The sequence below is a fragment of the Electrophorus electricus genome, chromosome 25, assembly GCF_041902795.1.
Source record: "Electrophorus electricus isolate QZ-2024a chromosome 25, ASM4190279v1, whole genome shotgun sequence".
NCBI classification, from domain to species: domain Eukaryota; kingdom Metazoa; phylum Chordata; class Actinopteri; order Gymnotiformes; family Gymnotidae; genus Electrophorus; species Electrophorus electricus.
The window spans coordinates 1,717,501-1,739,948 of NC_137521.1; the positions used below are offsets into that span (position 1 = coordinate 1,717,501).

At 48.5% G+C, this 22,448-nt stretch overlaps 2 protein-coding genes across 4 annotated transcripts in view; both read right to left on the minus strand.

Moving 5' to 3' along the window:
* Positions 1 to 4,665, minus strand: part of septin5a (septin 5a) — an 11,403-nt gene extending 6,738 nt beyond the window's left edge. The window contains exons 1-2 of one of the 3 annotated variants that reach the window (XM_081707470.1): positions 4,521 to 4,665; positions 4,240 to 4,347 (exon numbers count right to left, since the gene is read on the minus strand). The gene's annotated coding sequence lies outside the window, so the exon portion shown is untranslated. Of the gene's footprint in view, positions 1 to 486; positions 508 to 4,239; positions 4,365 to 4,520 lie in introns of those variants that run through there. The other 2 variants (XM_081707472.1, XM_081707471.1) reach the window with 2 other exon arrangements.
* Positions 4,666 to 5,042: 377 nt separating this feature from the next.
* Positions 5,043 to 22,093, minus strand: zgc:63587 (septin-2). Its single transcript, XM_035521897.2, has 12 exons — positions 21,939 to 22,093; positions 18,633 to 18,685; positions 18,417 to 18,516; positions 18,221 to 18,307; positions 17,650 to 17,773; positions 14,839 to 14,973; positions 14,602 to 14,719; positions 7,974 to 8,075; positions 7,722 to 7,867; positions 7,519 to 7,602; positions 7,299 to 7,356; positions 5,043 to 6,523 (listed from the first exon to the last, which is right to left on the minus strand). The coding sequence occupies exons 2-12, from the start codon at positions 18,657 to 18,659 to the stop codon at positions 6,455 to 6,457; spliced, it is 1,050 nt and encodes a 349-aa protein (XP_035377790.1). The 5' UTR covers positions 18,660 to 18,685; positions 21,939 to 22,093; the 3' UTR covers positions 5,043 to 6,454.
* Between the last annotated feature and the right edge of the window lie 355 nt (positions 22,094 to 22,448).

Consider the following 22,448-nt stretch of genomic DNA (forward strand, 5'->3'; position numbering starts at 1 on the left):
AGGGTGTGTGTGTGTGTTAGTGTGTGCGTGGTGCGTTAGTGTGTGCGTGGTGCAGGGTGTGTGTGTGTTAGTGTGTGCGTGGTGCAGGGTGTGTGTGTGTTAGTGTGTGCGTGGTGCAGGGTGTGTGTGTGTGTTAGTGTGTGCGTGTGTTAGTGTGTGCGCGTGTGTTAGTGTGTGCGTGGTGCAGGGTGTGTGTGTGTGTTAGTGTGTGCGTGGTGCAGTGTGTGTGTGTGTGTTAGTGTGTGCGTGGTGCAGGGTGTGTGTGTGTGTTAGTGTGTGCGTGGTGCAGGGTGTGTGTGTGTGTTAGTGTGTGCGTGGTGCAGGGTGAGGAGGGATTGTGTAGGGAAGAAGCTGATGTTATAGCATTGTGAAGGGGCCGCGTGTCTGGAAGCTCATCTACATACCAGCATCTGATCTGAAAGTGATTGGCTCTCTAAAGGTATGAGTCTCATCCACCCAAACCCACATCCAAGCACGCAGCCCTACCTCGTCTCTGGGACTTCATAATGGCACCATACCATTCCCTCAGCGTGAGCACTGGGGGGGGCTTGACTGGGTGGGCTCTGAGGACGAGAGGATGAGAGGATGAGAGGAAAGGAAAAGAGAGGAAGACAGACGCATAACAGAAGGGACGGGGGGGGGGGCGTTTCTCCTGAATAGAGAGCAGATGTCCCAGAGCGACACAATAGCTCTTGCACTGCCCCTCCTAAAACACCCTCACACTCACACCGTCCAGCTGCCACTCTCACGCCAGATGGGATCCGGCGTACACACACGCAAAACTACCTCGTGTGCGCGCACACTCGTAATTTTGGTCCCGAGTATAAAGGTGAAGGGTCAAGTATGCACGACTTACTGCAATAGAGCTAATTAAGGGCCCTTTTCATACTGAATTATTTAAGCATATTTCATTATTTAAATTCTATCAATATTTTAGGTAGGATGCCAGCGATGTGTTCAGTCCTGTGTACTGATACACCACTGATTGCAGCATGACATGGGGCTCCCAGTGTATCACTTAACACTGACATCATCAGATGACATCATGAAGAGGCAGAGGCTGGAGGGATGAAAAAGGCTGGAGAAGCATACAGACTACAAGCGTAGTCTTCCTCAGCCTGCTTCAGGCATTCCTGATGGTGCGTCAGGAAGCACTTTATACTGTATTACTATCAGACGTCATCGGGAACACGCAGATATATGATGAACTCTATATCACAAGTTAAAACGCTTCGCACCAGAAAGAACAGCGAAACCGTGCAGCAGTGACAGACTTGTCACACACACACACACACACACACACACACACACACACACACACACACACACACACACACACACACACACACACACACACACACACACACGTGCAGTGATATTTAAGGGGAGGAAACCTGAATGGAAGTCTATATTTCCATTCTCCCAGTTTGGGGGTCACAACCCCTAGTGCTCTTCACCTTCTACATCTTTTCTTCACTTGGTATTTCTCGAGCTTCTCGTGTTCCTGGTTGTGATTTTGATATCACTTGGGCTCTATCAGCACGGTCCTCTTCTGCCGTTTATCCAGGACTACTATGGAAAGTTGGTTAGTCGTTATCATCTGGTCTGCAGGAACTACATACAAGATCTCTGTCCAGAAGAGTGCAGACCCTCAAGCTCCCAGACCTCTGGTAGAGGAGCTAAGCTTGAAGGAAAAAGAGCGCTATATATATATGTTTTATAAATGTATAAATGTATAAATATAAATGTTTTTACATTCATAAAGAAGTAAAAGTGAATTCTCCAACACACATAAGCATTTAAGAATTTGGGTAATGTATTCCTTTCTTTTGGTTCCAGTGAGACTTCAGCTGAGTTTCAATCAACCAAACTTGTCTAACTGAATTTTAGGAAGACCTGTGAGGAGAGCATTTCAGCAATTGACCAAGCTAGAAATAAAAGCATGGATGAGTTTCTCAAGATCTAGTTTTTACAAGAAATCTCTAAACTGTTCATATTTTTGAGATGACAGAATGCTGATTTGATAACTGCTTTAACATGACTGCTAACACTGAAGTCAGAGTCCACTAGAACACAGAGGTTCTTTTGGTTTGAGGGCTATACATTTACGGCGTTTAGCTGACACGTTTATAAATGCTGTAAATGTAGATTTATCCAAAGCAACTTACAAATGTGTATGAAGACAATTTGAGCAGTGGAGGAATAAGAGTCTTTCTCAAGGGCCCAACAATAGCAACCTGGCAGTGGTGGGACTTGAACTGGCAACAGTTTATTCAGCCACAGGAACAAATGACATGTCATATCTGTAATACGTTCAGAGCACTGACATATGGGTGACTGGGCCACAGATGTTTGGTGAGAGGGCCAATAACACTGATTATTATCTGCATAGCTGTGGTAAGGTGTTCCACTGTGTTGTATGAGAGAGAGAGAGAGAGAGAGAGAGAGAGAGAGAGAGAGAGAGAGAGAGAGAGAGAGAGAGAGAGAGAGAGAGAGAGAGCAGAGAGAGAGGGAGACAGAGAGAGAGAGGGAGAGAGAGAGACAGAGAGTAATGGAGAATGCATAGAACTGTGTGAGTGGGTGCTGGTGCATTTCTGACTTTCTGGGGGCTGAAGGGCTTGGAGCATTACAGAGGGAGTGAGAGAGTGTGTGAGAGTGAGAGAGTGTGTGAGAGTGTGAGTGTGTGAGAGAGTGAGAGAGAGTGAGAGTGTGTGTGAGAGAGAGTGTGGGTGTGTGTGAGAGAGTGTGTGTGTGAGAGAGTGAGAGTGTGAGAGTGTGGGTGTGTGTGTGTGTGTGTGTGAGAGAGTGTGTGTGAGAGAGGGTGTGTGTAGTCTGTTGCAGTGTCACAGCTTGGGTCTGGTGGTAAAAAAACGTCTTGTGCGTAAAGATATAACAACCTGCATCTTTCTCATCTGGATTCATCCAGCATGTGACTTCTCTCACCCCACTCACGCTGAAGCTCACTGCACGCTTTCAAGAGTTACGTAATCATGCCTGGAGCAACAATGAGAGCATTTTTGTAAAATATGTAAACACATGGGAATTGGCACACACACACACACCCACGCACGCACACACACACCCCCACGCACACACACGCACGCACGCACACACACACACACACACGCACGCACGCTCACTCACACGCACGCATGCTCACTCGCTCACTCACACGCACGCTCACTCACACGCACGCTCACTCACTCGCACGCTCACACGCACGCTCGCTCACTCACACGCACGCTCACTCACTCACACGCTCGCTCACTCACACGCACGCTCACTCACACGCACGCACGCTCACTCACTCACACGCTCGCTCACTCACACGCACGCACGCTCACTCACTCACACGCACACACTCACTCGCGCACACTCACTCGCACACTCACTCACTCACATACATACACACACACACACACACACACACACACTCACTCACTCACTCACACACACACACACACACACACACACTCACTCACACACTCACACTCACACACACACACACACACACACTCACGCACTCACACGGTGTAGTATCCGTGCCACTGTACTAATATATTAATGAACATCCCTAGGCTCGCTTGTGCCCACCAGCTGTGGTCAGCTCCTAAGGGAAGATAAGTATGGAAACAACTGCCACTTCAAAGCCAAACTGGCCCGGACTTCCTATTTTTACACCGTAAAGTCCGGCATTGCATAGTAGAATAGCTATCACGAGGTGACATCTTGGCAGCAGGGGAAAAACGCATAGCCTACGCTGTGTAACCATGGCGACGGCAGCAGAAAGCGCTCTGGCTTGATGATAACATCACTGCCCTGCCACCACCATCTAAGATCTTAAGGACTCAGTAGAAAGAGTCCAGAAACCCTCATAATCGAGCAAGAGGAACTCACGCTATTCCTCCAGTTGCACCCACAATGCACCGCAGCATCACCCCCCACAGAGCTGCTGTAAAGGGCTGCAGAGTGGTATCAGAGTGGCATCAGAGAAAGCAGCCTGAAACATGGAATGGATTATGGACGTGCTGCAGTTAAAGGCGAGCTATTCTAGACACGGGGGGGGGGGGGGGGTGTTACAGGCGCAACAGAAGGCGCACCGAATGTGGGATATTTAGGGCCAGCAGCAACAGCAAACTGGAGCAGCGCACCCACACCGCACAACAGACTAGATTCAGGTAGTTCTGCAGGATGCGAAAAGCGAGCACTTTATTCAGACAGTTTTCGCACGATCTGCACCTTTCGTTGGTCATTTTCGTTTGGACATCATCAAAGTGGCAGCGTAACAATCTCATATAACGGTCAGAGAGAGAGAAACGCAGTGCTCATGTGTTACCTCGCTGTCCTCTGGAGAGCCAGAGCAGCACCGCAGGGGTGCAGGCGGCGCAGGTGGAAGGACGCCCAACAATGCCCAGATTCGTTCGGCCGCGCACAAAACAGGGGAGACAGAAAGAACATTTAATCCAACGGATTTTAAATATAAAGTCCGCGGAACAGCCCGGTTTGAATGGTTCCTTTACCCGTTTTAATAATCCGGCTCTTGTATCGCATGTTAGTTGTCATCTTTCTCGTATTCGGCTCCTGTCGTGCTCTGTTCCTGTACCGGTGATTGCGCTCGACTGCTTCCCTTTGGGGATCCCAAAACGAGGTGTGTGAGTGTGTGTGTGTGTGTGTGTGAGTGTGTGTGTCAGTGTGTGCTCCACCTACTGGCTGCTCTGTCCAATCACAGACGAGCTCCGCTTTTCCTAGGATTTCAAGTCTAAAATGTATGCCATCACGTTTCTTAGGTCAATTGGGTTTTTTTTCTTCCAAAATAAAACCGTATCGTATAATTTGGAATCACAAGTTAAACGAGATAAACCCTCACAGTAAACATATAGGACTACTGGTGAATTGTTATTAATTTCTCTTAACTATTAGGAATAAATCCATGGCATACTTTCTTATACATACAGCGCAGCAGGTTACATAATGTTTTTAAAATGCACAAGGGTCACTAAAAGCTTTTTTTTTTAGTGAAAGAAACAGCTTTACCACATGACTCGGAATCTTTGAACATTTATTTCTCAAAATGAATACAAAAAGAGTACGAGCATAAAAAAAATGGGTTACGCTCAAATGTACCGTGGTCGTGCAACTTTGCAACACATTCGCATGAATCTGAAAACAGGAGATGACCAAACCACGTTAGCAAAGGTTAGTCTTAGAAAAAACACGGCGTTTTCCCAACGATGAGCGACGTGCCGGGGAGATGCGGTGTCGTGCATGGACGGTAATGGCTCTACCTGCGCCGAAACCCCTCTCTGATCTATTCATCCCGGACACCCTTCTCACTGCCAGGCTTGGAAATGACTTGCTTCTAAAAAGTAAGTCGATTTACGAAGCAAGGTTAAATCCGGCAGTGATGCTTAAGTAGATGCGGATACACTGGCTTAAAACAAACATTTTTATTCGAGATCATCACCTCCCGTCTTATTTAAGTTTGCCTAAAATATCTAAATATCATATTTAGTCTTCAATGAGCAGTGCTTAGGTCGTGAATTTACGGAGACGCTGCCCTCTACTGGCAGCCACTGCGTGGTACAAGCTGTTAGCTTCAAAAGGACCGACTGATTGTCATTTTCACGTAATGTATGAATGGACATTTCAGTTTCTTGCTTGCCAGTGATTATAACTGTTAACATATTTATGCATTTTCCATAAGTCACATCATTTCATTCAAGATAATTTAGCAGATGTAGGTTACACATGACTGAATTTAGGGCACAGATTGCTGCAGTTTCAGACACACAGCCACATACACACTATGACGAGTTTTGCTGAAACGTCTGGCATCTACTTTGTACCAGGCTATCACAAATGCATTCTCTTAGGAGTTCATATGACTGTAAACTTGTAAACTCCCTCTTCTGAGTATAAAATAGTGCTGCAATGGCCTATTATACTGTGAAGCCATAGAAAAGCCATGAGTGCCCGTTACAGACCATCTGTCTGAGGCAAAGAGAGCTGGAAACAGGCGACGGGCACCGCGCAGCACAGAAAATACACGATGCAGCCACAGCACGGCGCTCGGAAGTAAACATGTAATGTATAACGGCTACCGCAATAACCACGCTTTGGCCATGGCATTGTTTGCTATGCAAGACTGATCCAGGCACGTTAGAAACTGCAATACATGAATAACACCATGCGTAGTATGCAGATATGGTTAAAGCAAAAAAAAACAAAACAAAAAAAAACCAAATCAAATGGGTTAAAAGTAAATCAGTCAGTATGTGCAGAACATGATGGGTTGAAATGATCCCGTTTGGGACAGACAAATAAATACACACTAGCAAGCTGGTCTTTTGAGGAGGACATATAAACTAAAGGGTGGGGGTAACTTAGGATGGAGCGCCTTCCTCCTGCTGCAGCTCAAAGACAGCCGGAGGGAGGGATGCAGGCGTCGTTCTCCTCAGTCGTCCCCGGGCTTCATCTTCATTTGAGCCTGCATCTGCGCGATCATCTTCTGCATGCGCCTCAGCTGTGGAGAGAACGAGGGGATCAGAGAGAGCGAGGAGGGCAGGAATATCCCCAACGTGGCGTGGAGCGTTCCTTGGGTAAACGGAGTAGATGACTCCGGGGGGGGGGGGGGGGGGGTCCTCGTGTACTGATCAACGACTCAGCGACACGGCTGACGCGCCGAGACTTTGTCTGGATTGCGGTCACAGTGGACACGGTACGCTCTCCTAATGTAATATGTGGTCTGGTCCCTATGATAACCCATCATGGTATTGCAAACGGCATTCCAAATACGGAAGAAATGTGTCATTCTCTGCTTACCTCATGACCTATAAAAACGTCTTTAAATACACTGCAGGTGAAGGCCGACAAACACGCAAAGAGATTATCTAAATAGCAGCTGTGTGTTAATCACACTAACCATGATCATTGGTGACTATACTGCTAAATATACTTTTGCTGAAAACATATTAGTGTGTGTCCCAGAAACAGTCTAAAGCCTTCTCACACACACACACACACACACACACCTTCTTACTATACAATGCTGTTTTGGAACACTTAAGGCTGCTCTGTTAGAGAGGAAGATGACGTCATAACCCCGCGCCGCCACTCTGTGTCTGCCTGCTCTATACGGCCTCTGGAGCCACAGAACAAAGTGTTTGCCAGAGGACGTGGTGCTGCGTGCTCACACAATGTTGCTCGGCGCCGAGCGATGACAACGTGCTACGAAAATGACGACGCTCGGAATGCGACGCCCGTGGGGGGCCGTGACGGATGCGAGGGCGAAACCTCACCTCAGCCTCCTTCTCCATCAGGATCTGATCTTTGTCCAGCACTTCGTCCTCCACCTTTCTGCGGGGTTAGGAAAAAAAATAAAAATCAAATAAAAAAGCAGATATGGTTTTACCAGCCGTTCATGGGGGCTGGTTCGATTTCCCTCGGCGGGCCTGCACGCGTGAGGGTGCGTGTTGCGTGTGGACGGAGCTGGAGAAGTTCTGCCTGCTTTGCCCTCACCTGCCTGCCCTCTTCAGTCTCTCGGAGCGGAAGTTCTCGTAGTGCAGGTCCTGCGTCACCTCCTGTAGGTCCTGCATGTGGGTTCTAACCAGTGTGCAAAGCTACATTTTAAACCACCTTCACTGAACCAAACACACCTGCAGACTCTTTTATATGCAGCAGGGGGCGCCAGAGGCCCGACGGGGCTGCCGAGAGCTACTCACACGAGCATGGTGCGCAGCTTGAGGAAGTCGTTGTGCTCGGGGTTCTCCACCTCCACGACGCCCCACGGGTACAGACGCCCCCGGATCTTCTTTCCCTTCACCTCGATCAGCTGGTTGGAGCCGATCACTGCGAAGGGAACGCTGGCCTGGGTGGGAAACGCAGGCCGCGTCAAGAGCAGTCAGGCGTGCCCCCGTGCTGCGGCGCCGGCGGCAATAATGGAAACTCGTGACCTCTGAGGCGTGACCCCTGACCTTCAGGACGCGCGTCTGCTCTTTGAACTCCTCGTCCTCGTCGGAGTCGGCGTCTGGGAGCTGGTAGATGCGGATGCCGTGCTCGCTGATCTCGTCCAAGATCTGAACCATAAAGCAAAAACCAACAAACCTGACAAACACAGTCGAGATGTGGATTTGGCATGGGACGGCCACGCCCCCAACCTCCAACATCCTTGTCCTCCTCCTGACCTTTAACACTTCCCAACAAGCTTTAATGCGGAAAGCAGAAAAGGAATCACTTACAGAAGGAATACGTTTCCACGCCCACTGTGTTTATCAGCCTAATGGACGTCTGGGCTCGGGTAGCGAATTCACAATGACTGGGGTCAGATGGTGGCAGAAGAGAGGCGACTCTCCAAGGGTGTCAACACCACAAACAAAATACCCACCTCTTCTAGAGGGGGAGCGGGCCGACCTTCTGACCTCTACGGGCCTGCGCGAACTTGGGTGTTGTGGCTTGTGCACGTAACTGTGTGGAACCTTGTGCATGCGAGGAGGCTGACGACCACGCTGAACGCCGTGTAGCACGCCCGGTCTGACAGCACCACATGCTCCGAATTCTGTTCAAACCTGCTTTATCCAGATGCCCCCCCCCCCCCCCCCCACACACACACACACACACAGTCCCAGACCTCAGACGCACCTGTGGGGAAGCAGGCGCTGTAATTTATTTTTCTAACATCAAAGCTGTTTTCTTAAGAAGCACGTTCACAATGCCGCTGGTGGAGCAGCAGCCAAACACGCTGCTTGCAGCCTTTTCCTGACATTTGGAGCACTTTCATGTGAAATCTCGGCGGGAGGGGGGAACGACGACAGCAGTCCGGCCGGGCTGCAGACCCCCCGCCACGGCCCTGGCCTACAGAAAGTTCTTCCCTGCTATGACGGTGCTGTTTCAGACTCCAAATAAACAGTCTGCGCTGGCCTGGACGGAGAGCGTGACCAGGCGCACGGCTGTAAGGATCCAATGAGAAACCCGGAGGGAAGGAAAGAACAGAGAGAAAGAAAAAGACAAGAACGAGGCGGGGGAGGGGGGGATGAAGGGGAAAAAAAAGATTGCACTTCCTCAACTTTGAGGTAGGCCTGTACAGTACAAGGGTTGCAGGGCTTTGGGAAAGCGCTCCCAGTGGGGAAGAGAAAAGAAAACATATGACATCACAATGGGAGGAAAAAAAACAAAAAAAACGTGTCCCCGTGCCAGGGTGGAACAGCCCGCCGAGCCAAGCCCAAAAGCCCGCGGTCAGCGGCGACACGCCCGGACAGGGACTTCAACGGACGCGGCCGGAGGGCAGAGCGGGAGGGCAGGGCAGGTTGGCGCACCTGTTCCGCCGGTGACCTCGAGCTCATTCCTGCCCCGCTGCGGCCACAGACAGGGAGCAGGCGGCATCACACCCAGCAAAGGCCCGAAGGCCGGTGCGTCCGCTCTTTCTCTCGCTCTCCCCGAGCTGATTGCGTTTGGCTTGGCTCAGGCTGCTGGAGTCTGGCCCCCGAACAATGGCACTGGATCCTCTCCTCTGCTCCTGATCGTAAAGGGAAGCGAGGCTGGCCGATCCCCCCCCCACCCCCGCGGGCGATTTGTTTGTGAAAGGATGCATTATGAGTAACGACCGTGCGTTAGCGAAACCGCGCTGCTCGGAAAGTGTCGGGGGTGGGGGGCGGGGGGGGGGGGGGGGGTCACGGAGGCAAGCAGTAGCACTCTCAGGTTCTGCACACCACTCCAGCAGGTCTAGAGTATGGGGGGGTTCCGGGTGAGGTGGTGGTCATGCTCGAAAATGAGCTTTAACAAAAGCGGCAGTACGAGCCACGGCTAGAGGAGCCGATCGGCTACGGCGCCGGATCAAACGCGGGCCGCTGCAAACCTGTGTATTCCGGACGATCATTTGCTGCACGTTTCAATTGTGTGTTTGATCCGAAACTAATTCGAACAGTTTGGGTCAGATCAGGCTGGATACTGTGACAATTAAAGGTGGATATTAGTGAATCTGTATATGCAACTGGATTTCTCTCGAGCTCAGCACTATACATGGGCCATGATTCAGAAAGTCATCATCCGTCCCAAAATCAACCCATCCAGACCAACCGGCACCGTCTGTTCCTACCGGATCGTGATTTTTCGACAGCTACTTGTATAGGAGCTATAAGAGGAATCTATATGGTAGATGGTACCATCTAGAGGCTTATACTGACACCTAATTCACATCGAATAAACTTTAGCAATGGTTATAACACAAAATAAGTTTCAGATAAATTGATATCATGAGATCTAGAATTGTGATACAATGAAACTGCAATATTGATACAGCTGTTCTGGCATTTCAGTTTGAACTATGCTGTGTGTGTTGTACTGTAATTACCAATTCTGTGATGACCTACAGTAATGGTGAACAGGACTTTTCTTGGGCCAATGAAGTCCTTTGTTTTTTAAAAACAAAATAGGAGCCTCAGACTGTAGACTGACTGTCTACATATGACTTTTCATACACAAGAAAACAACATAAATACAGGTCTTTTACCACAACCCTGTTATTACCGTACAAACAGGGATTTCACCATGGGGTGTAAAATAGCCATCCACACTACAGCAACACACACACACACACACACACACTCCAGTCCGAGTAGTCACGCACAGCTGCCGACTCTGACAACAATCTCCCGTTCCGTTGATCGGGCAGATGAAATGAAATGTACAGTATTTATTCGAGTTCGCAGCATGTCTGCAGAACAATACTTGGAAGTTCAAGAGTTCTGTGAAGTGCCCCATGACATCAACAATGCGTGTGGTAGCGGCGGTGGTGGTGGTCGTCGGGGTGGAGGGGTAACAACAACAGACGCAAAAGGGCGCAGTTCAGACAGGCTTCAGAGAGGGGAGGTGGCGTGGCTGCAGGCCAAGCCTCGGGGGCAGTGTGGGCCAAGCCTCGGGGGCAGTGTGGGCCAAGCCTCGGGGGCAGTGTGGGCCAAGCCTCGGGGGCAGTGTGGGCCAAGCCTCGGGGGCAGTGCGGCCTTTTGCTTTGATCCCAAGGCCTCTGGAACCTGCAGCACTGCATGCAAGTGTGTAACAGCATGCATCAGAACCCATGATGATCCGGAGTCTCCAGGACAGCGTGGCGCGGGGAGATGCTCACATCGGCAAATTCCATTAACGTGTGTGTGTGTGTGCGTGCGCACATGCGCACATGCGCACGCAAGGCCAAGGGGCCACAGGGCTAGCCTCACACAGGATGCTGGAATTATGGCAAGAATGAGCCGGTGCTTGAGGCCAGCAGGGTTAAAGACGCTACACAACCAGCAGGGTTAAAGACGCTACACAACCAGCAGGCCAGTTAGACTTTGTTCTCTGTCCGAGTTCATGAGGCCACACATCTTGTGGTTGGATTAGGTCAGCATACAGATTTAATGAAAAAGATTGCACAGAACACAATTTACCATGGACTGGGCCGTCTATTAGACGGTAAAGTCTGTTATTACTTACAAATATTTGGCCCAGAGAAATGGGCACCTCCATGAATGGAGATAAAGGAAACCTCTGGAAATATGGACATTACCTGGCGGTCAACTGCTGTTATGAGTCATGCTGCAGCTGACGCCACTAATGGATTTATTTAGTATTTTACCATGAGCAAGTACAGCGAGTAAGTGGCTTCATTCTCGCTCAGTACGAGAAGGCAAACAGACTCTGACACACTCGTTTGCAAAGAGTTTGATCACACACACACACACACACACACACACACAAAAAGCCACAGTCTGGGGGTCAGGCAGTAATAAAGGCTGCAGAGGGTGAGGTGACAACTCGCCAGTGTAGAGGATGTGAGCTCATTAAATCTCAAATTGCTTAAGGTGTGACACGGTTATAAAGTTATAAAGGAGGTCATGCAGAAATAAGCCTCTTCACGGCCAAGGGCTCCGCACACAAAGGCCTCACGGCTCCAGACACCCTCGAACAAAACGCGGCACACCAGCATACTGCATCGCTCAGAAACATGCGCGTGCGCGCACACCTCTCTGCGTTTTCGACCACTGGCACTCTTGGTTATTCTGCTCAGTGGACAATGGCAGGAAGGCTTCACTAGCTAGGCGGGCGTAGAACGTCAAACGGCAACAGAATCTCAGGCGTTTGACAACGCTGGCCACGCTTTACAGCACGGAGACGTGGATCCAGTTTCTCACGCTCCGTTTGCGTGCGTCTTGAGCGCTGAAGGGTTCAAACATACAGCCCACAGAAAAATTCTACATGGTGTGTGTGTGTGTGTGTGTGTGTGTGAGAGAGAGATCCCTTTAGCATCCCACCTCAGCATACATCACTCCTAGAGCAGGATGTGAGCAGGCAGCCAAGTGCTACTGAAACATCCCAGCAGTGCTTTATGGGCTGCCGGCTGCCCTGACCTCCGCGAGGGGAACTCGCGCTGTGCTTGGGTCGCCTCCGATAAGGCGGTCGGTCCCGTGCCACCAATCACTCAGGCACGTCGTGGGGAACAGCCGCATTGTTCTGGACAGGCTGCTTCCCCAGAGAGGAGCGAGGAGACGGCACTTCAGAGCAAGACAGGAGGGGAGAGGAGGACATAGAATGAGGCACTGCCTCGTACAGTGGGAAAGCTTAAAAAAAAAAAAAAAGGGATAAAGATAAATATTGGAGTTGCCGTACAAGCACAATGGGTTGTTTGTAGAACTCAGGGCTCTGGCTGACTCTGAAGAATCTGGGGAAACTGTGCAGTCGTGCTGACATCATCAAAGGGAGCAGGGAAGAATTGAATTTTCTTAATAAAGTCAATTCAAAAATGGAAGAACTTGCTCACCAGGGTTGGCCTTCCACTCTCCTGCTCACCGCGCTATACTTCGCTCTGATAACGGGCTGGACCTTGCCGGCGTTGCTCTACGGGCTGGACCGCACGCCACCGGAGTCGCACATTCAGACTATGTTCCATGAGGCTTAGCTTGCCAACTGAAGGTGGATGACAGGAATAAGCTGACTCTGCTTTGCAATGGGTGTGGGTGTGTGTGTGTTTCTATGGGGAAAGAAAATCACTTGAAGGAAGCCTGAGAAAGAAATTAGGGAAACAAGTAAACAACTGTAACTACCAAAAATAAAGGCACTTGACGTTGCCCCGTTGCCATGGATACATACAGTACATGGCATCTAATCTGCTATTGAGCTCCTTGACTTCCTGCACAACAATGGCCCAGGCCATACTCACTCTGAAATTTTTGTTTGGTTTTGAGTGTGTGCTGCTTAGGGGTGTGTGTGTGTGTGTGTTAATGCAATAAATGTAGTCCCGAATCCGTTTAGGCAGTTTGGCTCCTGGAGGCTAACGACCATGGGATTTTATTGGCAGGAAGTACATGCAGTGATTATAGGAACACGCCCAGATCGCATTGGTCTTATCGTCCAATCGACATAGCAACGCAGCTTTGCCATGGTAAAAGGCAATTGTCGCATTTATTGGTGTGAAACATGTTGATGCAAACACACAGGAAGCCCGCCGCACAGACACAAGGCTAACGGGCAACTCTGACCCAATTCTTGGCACCCAGGCTTGTTGCGACTACAGGTCAACATGGGCTCCGCGAACCTCAGGATGTCACTGGGGGGAAACGCATGGAGTCGCTGCAGGAACATGAACAGATTGCATCGCTCGGATTTAATTACCAAGACCCACCACCACCCTGCCACCACAAACATCGTCGTGTAATGAGGCAAAACGTGCATGCTTACACCCACACGTGCAGACATGCCGCACACCGGGTCGGGGAACAGTGAAGAACTAAGAGGGGATCAACGTGACTGTGGCCGGTTTCTGTGAAGGCCCACGGGGTGTTTTGTGGAGTAATCCGCCACCTGGTTCTAAACTGCCAAGGACTCGGTAGGGCTTTGGGGTGTGCTTGTCTCACACAGCTAACGATGGACGACCCATTCAGGGACGAGAAAAGGGTGGTTATCTCTCACTCCTAGCACACGAACTGTACGCCCAGCTCTAAACACCGCTCGCAGCGGTCCATGCGCCGAGGTTCATTAGTCATCACTTCTATTCCGAGTTCAGCAGAGACAGACGCGGTCTTCAAATGCGATGCCTCACTGGATGGGGCCATTTTGGTAGAGAAGAGTGGGAGAAAAGAACAACCAGTTTCACGTCTACGTTCTAACTACCTTGATAAGCTGCAAACCCCAACGCACGGCTTACCGGAGAGGCTCCACGTAAGGAAAACAGAGCTGCACAATAACGCAGGCGAGCCAGCCAGCGGAGATAAAGCCAGTAAGAGGGAATCCGAGCTTCCTGTGGAATAAACCATGACCGGTGGCACGGTCAGGGCAGGAGGGCTGGGTCTGCCATTGTTTGCCCCTGTGCTTGATCAGCAGGAAAGCACGTAGCGCCCCGGCACTGCGACACCTGGCCGCCCGCCCGCCCAAGGGGGACGGGGGGGGGGCACGCACGGGCGGGGTAAGACGAGAAGAATACGCAAACGAAAAAAAAAAGATAATCTAAAAAAAAACCGTAGAAATCCACCAGACTCTGACCAGAGCAACCGCCGTCATCTCGGAGGGTGGAGAGGTCGATTAGCGATGGCCCTGACCTGCTACCTGCATGACGAGCACCGAGAGATGCCCACTCACCCTCCGCTTGAGGCGGTCCCGCTCACGCAGCGTCAGGGTGTCGGCTTTGGCGATGACCGGGACGATGTTCACTTTGCTGTGGATGGCCTTCATGAACTCCACATCCAGGGGCTTCAGTCTGGAAAGACACGCGCGCACACACACAATCACAGACACAGACATACATATCGGATCATTTTGGTCTTTGCTTTTAAATGACTTTGTTCTGTAAAACAGCCGTGTGTGCGTGCGATGTACCCGTGTCCAAATGGAGATATGAAATAGAAGCAGCAGTGAACTCTGTTGTCCACGATGTGCCTACGGTTCAGGCCACTCTCATCGTGCAGGTAGCGCTCAAACTGATTATCGATGTACTGGATGATTGTCTTAAAACTGACAAGAAGGGAACAATAACAACAACATAAAATAAATAAATCTGCGAAGACAAAGCACCACACCGCAAATAAAGAATAATCTATCCAAATCAATTGTGTGCCAGGACAGTGTTGAGGGGAGGAAGGAGGATATTATATTCTCACGTGTGAGCTTCCTGGCATTCCAGACCATGATGACCTTGCAATGGACTTGCCTTACACTTACTCAGATGAATGCAACAGGAACGATAACAGCGTTTAGTTGCACCTTTTCATTTACTCCTCGATAAAACTGACATGGGAAAATCCATAAACATAACTGCAACTCTACGCGCAATCCCAACAACCAGCGTACCCGAAACAAACAAGGTGACATATACTGCCGCGGTAATCTGGCTCGAGACCCGACGCCATGATATACACGCCGGAGTCCTCATCTGATGCCCCCCTCGGAAACAAAGGCAGCAGACCAAGATAAAAAACAACACGGAAAGACGACCCAAGACAAGGCTGTGGCCAGAGATGCACATAAGAGGTGGCCAGGAGAGTAAATGACCTCTTTGCCAAAGAACCATCCAAAGTGCACTCTCAGAAAAAGTGCAACAGAACCCTGACTGTGGATGTACCCAGGAATGAAACAGAACTGCACTGGAAGGGGATAAATGAAAATGAGTCACACACCATGAGTGCTCAGAGGTTAAGAGTAATCAGAATGGAGAACGACTGTGTCCCAGAGCAGGAAACGACGAGCGTTACAACACAGATGTCCAAGAACAGGTCAGGAAGATGAAACGCTGGGCGGCCCCTGGCCTCGACGCGATCTGTGCCTACTGGCTGAAGAAATAAACAGCTCGGCATGGGTGCCTAGCAGAACAACTGGGCGAGCTGCTAGCTACTGGCACCCGTCTGGGCTGGCCAACACAGCCGGACGGTACTGGTCACGAAGTAACCCTGGAAGGGCCAAATACCATTCAAGTACATGCCAATAACCTGTCAGTCCACATCGGGGGAGCTCTCCGAGTGAGCTGGATGGCTTCGCCCTGGCCCCTCCGCTTCATGGCGCTAAGCCATCCGTGCGTCTGTGTGCCAGTGTTGGCGCAGCCGGCGGGTGGCGCTCTGGAGGCAGTTTTAACCGACGCTGGCTACAGTTTTAACCCAGCTGGCTACACTTGGATCGGAGGAAGCGCCAGTCAACCTTCCCCGTCTTGGCTTGGTGGCGTCATGCCATTGGGGGAGGATGGGTGCGTGGAATTGGAGATGACCAATGCTGAAGACAACGGAGTAAACCAAAAGGAAAAAGGAGGGGGGAAAAAATACTAGCCATCAAGCTGAATGAGCATGTGTGCAGATATACGAGTACTGCTCAGAAGAGAACTGGAACCAGCGGCAGAGTCGCAAAAACACCACCTACCGACAGAAAGAGCTTTCCACAAGGCTTCTAAGGCTTCTAAGACAACCTGAAGCCAGTTGCCCAGATGACCATAGAGTCTGTACTAAGGAAATGTACTGTTCCTGCTGCTGTTCTGCACAGGCCTAAATCCTCCCAGCTAGATGATCAGTAAGAGAGGGTACAGCTACAGATTCAGGAGTGGAGCTACCATTAGCCACCTCCTGTACGTTGATGACATCGAGCTACACATCAAGACTGAAAGGGACATCGACTCACTGAATCACCTGACCAGGATCTACAGCAAGGACACTGGAACCTCGTTTAGGCTGGAGATCCCTCCAGGGAAAGCAGACGCTGAGAAACGCAACCCGGGGGATGCGTACGAGTTAGACCCCCCTCTATCCAAATCAAAGGAATCATAGAGTGCTATAGGACAACAAGTCTAAAATCCTGCTGGACCTCCTGATCCAGACAGATAATCCAAGAGTGGCGAACCAACCAATCACTGTAGCAGAGAAGACGCTCGCCCCATCATCCAGAGGTCACAGGTTTGATCCCCCATGATGCCACGGCCATCCATAGCTGGGGGAGCAAACCTGCCAGTGCTCGGAGAGGAGGATAGTTTTTGGCTTGATTGGCAGACAGGTAGGAAGCCGCTCGTGCTACGATGGGAAGGTTAACGCCGAGGCCATCCCAGTAGTGACGTTTAGCCCTAATCTGGATGATTAGCTCAGACAGATCCCAGGAATGAGAAATCTCAGTCCAGAAGAGTGCAATCCTAGGAACAGCAAACGTACTGCACCGTGCTGCACTCCCCGGTCTCTGGTATAAGGCCTGACTGTGAGGGAGGGGCGGGGAGGGGCGGGGCGGGGGAAATTTTATAACAATTAAAAAAATGTAAATCATCATAAATGTCTGTCTGTGCAACATTAAGAAGTGTTTACATAAATAGCGCATGTGCTTTTTTGAGTATAAATGCGCCTTAAAAGCAACTAGCTTGCACCTGCCTTTATTCGCGTCTTTCAGGCGTTACCTGAGTTTTAAAGGCTGAGAGTTTGCAGAAGGCACAGGACTCCACCGAAGTCAATCAGCCGATTTAAGAGTACAACACTTACAATTGGCAGTAACACACATGCTGGCCATTATGGCACATCTATAGCATATGTGTAGCTAATAAAGTGAATATATGAGCTGAAATAAACCTAAGACATGTTTAAAAAGTTCACCATGGCCCAGCTATATAATTCCGCCTTTCAAACACCCAAGCAACCAGGCTTACGCAGACTCGTTCAAACGCCAACTGACCAGTCTTGGCTGTTGATGGCGTCTCCGTATCCGGGCGTGTCCACCACAGTGAGGCGAAGCTTAACCCCCCTCTCCTCAATCTCTACTGTCGAGGCCTCGATCTGCACCGTGCGCTCGATCTTCTCTATAATTGTCATGACAACAAGAGGCCCTCAGAGACCCAAAATATGCACCAGTGCCCTTAGTTAATTCTGAGTGTTAGGCGAGGTATGTGAGCCTATCAAAACAGAACCCCAGACGAGATTATGGGCATTATGGCAAATGCACATGCTGCTCTACTGGAGACTTTGGGGGGCTTTTCCATTAGACAAAACAAAATGAAAACCCTTCTGTGTTCTGCCATAAGCAGTAGTGTTTCAGAAACTCATCTCTTCAGACTTACTGCATTAGTGGACCATGAAAAAAGAGACATAAGAGAGAGAGAGAGAGACATAGAGAGAGAGAGAGAGAGAGAGGGGGGGGGGGGGTAAAAGTTCCTTTTTTTCAAATTTACTTTATTAAGGTACATGGATTCAAAAACAACTTCACAATTAATCATGCCGTATATCTGGGGTGTGTGTGTGTACGTTACCAGCTGCTCCAGGTATGTAGCGTTCAGGGTAGAGGTCAGTGAGGAACAAGCTGTTGATCAGGGTAGACTTACCCAGTCCAGACTCTCCTACAACACACCAGCCAATCACACTTATTTACAACACGCTAACAAGTTCGATATAAAAACCCAACAAGCTCAACATGTGCATTCATAAGGGCACATTCATGTTACTCACCTACTACCATTAGAGTAAATTCAAAGCCCTTTTTCACTGACTTCCTGTGTACTTGATTGGGGAGGTTGGCAAAGCCCACATACCCAGTTGTCTCAGGGAACTACAGCAAGCGTGTATACACACACACACACACACACAACCGTTGACCTTTTTTACATAATTAAGAATAATTGACATAAATACGTTCTTTTCCTTCTAAGTACATTAGTTACTTACCTTTCCCTTCTCACTGGACTGTGACATGCCTGCAGCTACTTGGCAAATTAAGACTGAAAAGGGAGAAAAAATAAATAAATCACACTGTGAACCTCTTGTACGTCTCTATGACCCCGTGTTCAGAAGAGAAATTGGCGCACAGGACGAAAAACAAAAACGTTCCCGTGTTTTACCCGAACAGAAGCAAAGTCGGTTTGATCTTGACGGACTTCCGCTTCCGATAGTATTTTTGTCCCTGCCTGATTACATTACCATCACGCACACGTGCGCGCGCGCACACTCACACGACCGATGGCCTTGTGCGGGTCTCGAGGATGACAGAGCAGGCACTGGAGTACCGAGGTTGGAGGTGCGTGAGCGAGAACAAGGGGAGAGGAAAATTGTTTATTTTTCATCTTTCTAAAGACCTGCGCTACAGCGCACACGCACCCTCCCTGTAAACGAGGTCGTACAGAGGGGTCAGTCGGGAAAGTCTGCTCACCTCGACCGAGACACGCCCGCCGCAGCACCTCAGCACATTTTGTGGTGATATTTTTTCAGTGTTGTTGGGGAAAATATAATCTACACACCCCCAAATACTTTTCACCACCAACAACAGGTGACCAACAGTCATGATCAGACTTAAGAGATTTGCTTTTTTAACTGTAAAGGCGAAAGCAGTCCTGAGGCTCTTAGCTGAATTCCTGACAAAGCTCACCAGAGAATAAGCCTCAAGACATGTGACCAGAGTGCCACATACAGTCAGCTTATTACTGGAATTAGCATCCCTCTAAGCACCAAGCTTTGGAATGGGGCCGGAATGGGGCCGGCTGCCCGAAAGCCAGTAAACTGCAGGTGCTAAAAACACCAAGGACATTCCCAGGAGAATAAAACTGTTAATACTGTTCTGAAAGTCACTCTGGATAACAGCATCTGCCAAATTATGTAAATGTAATCTCAAAAATGCTTCATAAGATAATTACTGTATTGGAGACCTCCTGGGTACAAGGTTGTTGGTGGTTTGTCTTGCTTGTATTCAGATTTGACATTTCAGTATAAATCGGTCCAGTTTCACTGAGAATAGCCACCACCGTGTAATGCAGGGGCCCGTACGGTCTGACAGGTAGAGCCAACTCAAGCCTCTGCTCATGCTGTATACCACTTGGCCGAAGCAGACCTATAGCCAAGCTGTCCTAACTGAAGCTACTTGAAGTGGGAAAAAATAAAAAAAAATCACATTGACAATGTACATGTGATATGACATTATAACAAAATATAATTAAAAAAAATTAAAAAAAAAGTCCTATGCTAGCCAAAACAAAATGCCACACAAGTGAGCTTATTGCAGAAAGTGGCCACTTGACCACTAGTCATATACAACAAACCAAAGAAACAAAATACCTCATGGGAACTTCAGCTTTTCATGGAACAAAATTGTTTGTAGTTTCTGTTGTTAACTACACAAAAAAATAAGAAAAAAAAACTACTTCAATCACCATGCAAATAAGAATGTAGCTGAACTACAGTCATGCTACTGCAAAATCTAGTTAAACTACTAGTTTAACATGCAATTCCATGTACTCCTCAACACTGACAAAGGCATGGCGCATGTTCAGATAGCGCTGGCCACCGCACACGGACTGAATCCCAGCTGCAGGCTGTGCTGCATCCTCAAACGTGACCAATGACTTCAAAACACACATGCAATATGCGGTTAAATTAACTGACTTTAAAGCACATGTTGTCAAGACCTCTTATGTTTACTTAAGGTCATAAGATCAAACAACCACTACACAGGGGTGGTAAACAAATCAAGTGGGTATACACACTAGTATTAACCCTAAGAAGCCATTAAAAAACAAAACAAAAAATAAACCAAACAAGCAAAAAAAAAAGTCTATTATCATCTGCCGTGTCTTCAGTCAAAAGGTGTAGGCTCTTTATTAGCACCTAGAACAAGGAAATCTATCACTTTTCCCATAATGCTCCAAAGCTATGAAATGCTCTCCCTATTCATGTTCAGGACTTTTTTTTCAAGGCAAGGCTGCAAACCCATTTGTTCAGTCAAACATTTTGTTAAATACCTTTCATCTAGGGTAATGGTATAGATCTGGGGTCCATGGGCATTAAGAGGTATGGTAAACTGGGAGGTTCTGATGCTGCCGCATCACCGTGTTTTTTGTCACTCAAGTTTCTTGGCTGGGAGCAGCAGAGTGCCGATGTTGCAGGGAGCCCTGATGTCTGTTCTAGCTTCTGGGTCCATCCTTTTAGCTGTACTGCCATAGCAAGATCTGCTGGAGTCCGCCTTTACAGACCCAAACACCTTAGCATTTGACCACACCTAAAAAAAATCTGTCCTCTCCTTCTAGTGAGGTACATCTGCTTCTCACGTCTTGCTGAGTTTCGACTCATCACCTCCCATAAAATCAAGAAGGCTGTAGGATGAACGGAAACTTCTAGACTGAATATCCCAAGTTCTTCCTGCACCAGATGGGTTCCGTACACACACACAGTACCACTATGAAACAATTTCCAGTCATAGGCCATATCCTATGTGGTATACACACAAAAGGTTTGTTGTTGTTTTTTTGACAAAGAGCGGAGTCACTTTCAAACAAAAGGGGAAGTATCACGTACATATACACAATGTGTGTGAAGACTACCAGTGTATTTATTCCTGCTTTTATGGTTCTTGCCGCCAGAATAAGCATTCCAGGTATGAAGAGAATCTCTAAACAATTATAATTAGGCCATCCACCAAACATAACTCCCAAAATTACATCGGATTTTGGAAACATCTCGACTACCCCGCCCCCGCATCCCCACGTAAAGGGCGGATCACTGACAGCTCCAGCAAAATGGGATCATCTTTTGTGCAATGACATCTAAAGATAGCGAACCAAAAATGTGCGATTCAGATACGTGATCAGATAAATAAATATACTCAGTTAAACAAGAAACCCACATGTACTAGTATTTAAATCCGCACAGCCCTGTTTGCTTATCCTGTAGGGTGCTCCGACCGCCTGGAGCGCCCACACCCTGTTTTCAAGGGAGTGCTGGGAATAGGAAATTAGAAAATTGCTAAAGGATGCTTTAAAAAAGCTTAACTTATGACTTTCAGAAATGTTTACCGATGTACAGGCCCAACTATTTGAATTTAAAAGGTGTTTTATTATTGTAGTTTACTCAAAGTAACGTCTAAACGCCTCAAACTTCCGCTCGAAAGTTTGTTAGGCTACAATGTTTCACTGGACCCGGCGCTGATATTTGCAACGCGACAAACATGTAACCTCGATTAACTTTCGGTGCAGGAGAAGGGCTTACCTCAGTGTAAACGTATGATAAGCTACGAAAGATTGACTTTTCTTTACTCCCTTATATTCTCACTTTCTCCAAGGCCAATCCAAAGGGATCCGGAAACCCCTACGATTCCGCTCTTCTCCCATAATGCCCGTTCGGTTGTTGAGCGACACCGGACTGCAGAGCAACAGACGCCATTGTGTTTCATAATAGGCGTTGAAAAGGACACGATGACAGGACGATTTAGAGCCAAGATGGTAGCAAACATTCGCAGTATCAGTAAAAAATCCTTTCAGGCAAGCCTATCGATGTTAAACTTGATTCAACAAGCAGGCTATTTTTAGCCTAGCGGAAAGTATCATCAACTTGTAGTTCTTTTTCATTCTGTCATGTTTATGAAACTTCTATTGCTAATGTACCTTAAAACGCCTTTGCTTACATTAGACGATCCAGATCAATAGATAAACTAGAAAATCCCGCAATTTGGAACACGTTTTATATACACGCATATTTCTGCAGTCTAAACAAAATCGG

Excerpts from the sequence above, each read along its gene's own strand:
- zgc:63587 (XM_035521897.2), bottom strand. The coding sequence starts at position 18,659 with ATGTCACAGTCCAGTGAGAAGGGAAAG. Across the intron at positions 7,868-7,973 it reads AGCAGACGCGCGTCCTGAAG|GCCAGCGTTCCCTTCGCAGT; the intron begins GTCAGGGGTCAC and ends TTTCCCACCCAG. Across the intron at positions 7,603-7,721 it reads AAGCTGCGCACCATGCTCGT|AACCCACATGCAGGACCTAC; the intron begins GTGAGTAGCTCT and ends CACACTGGTTAG.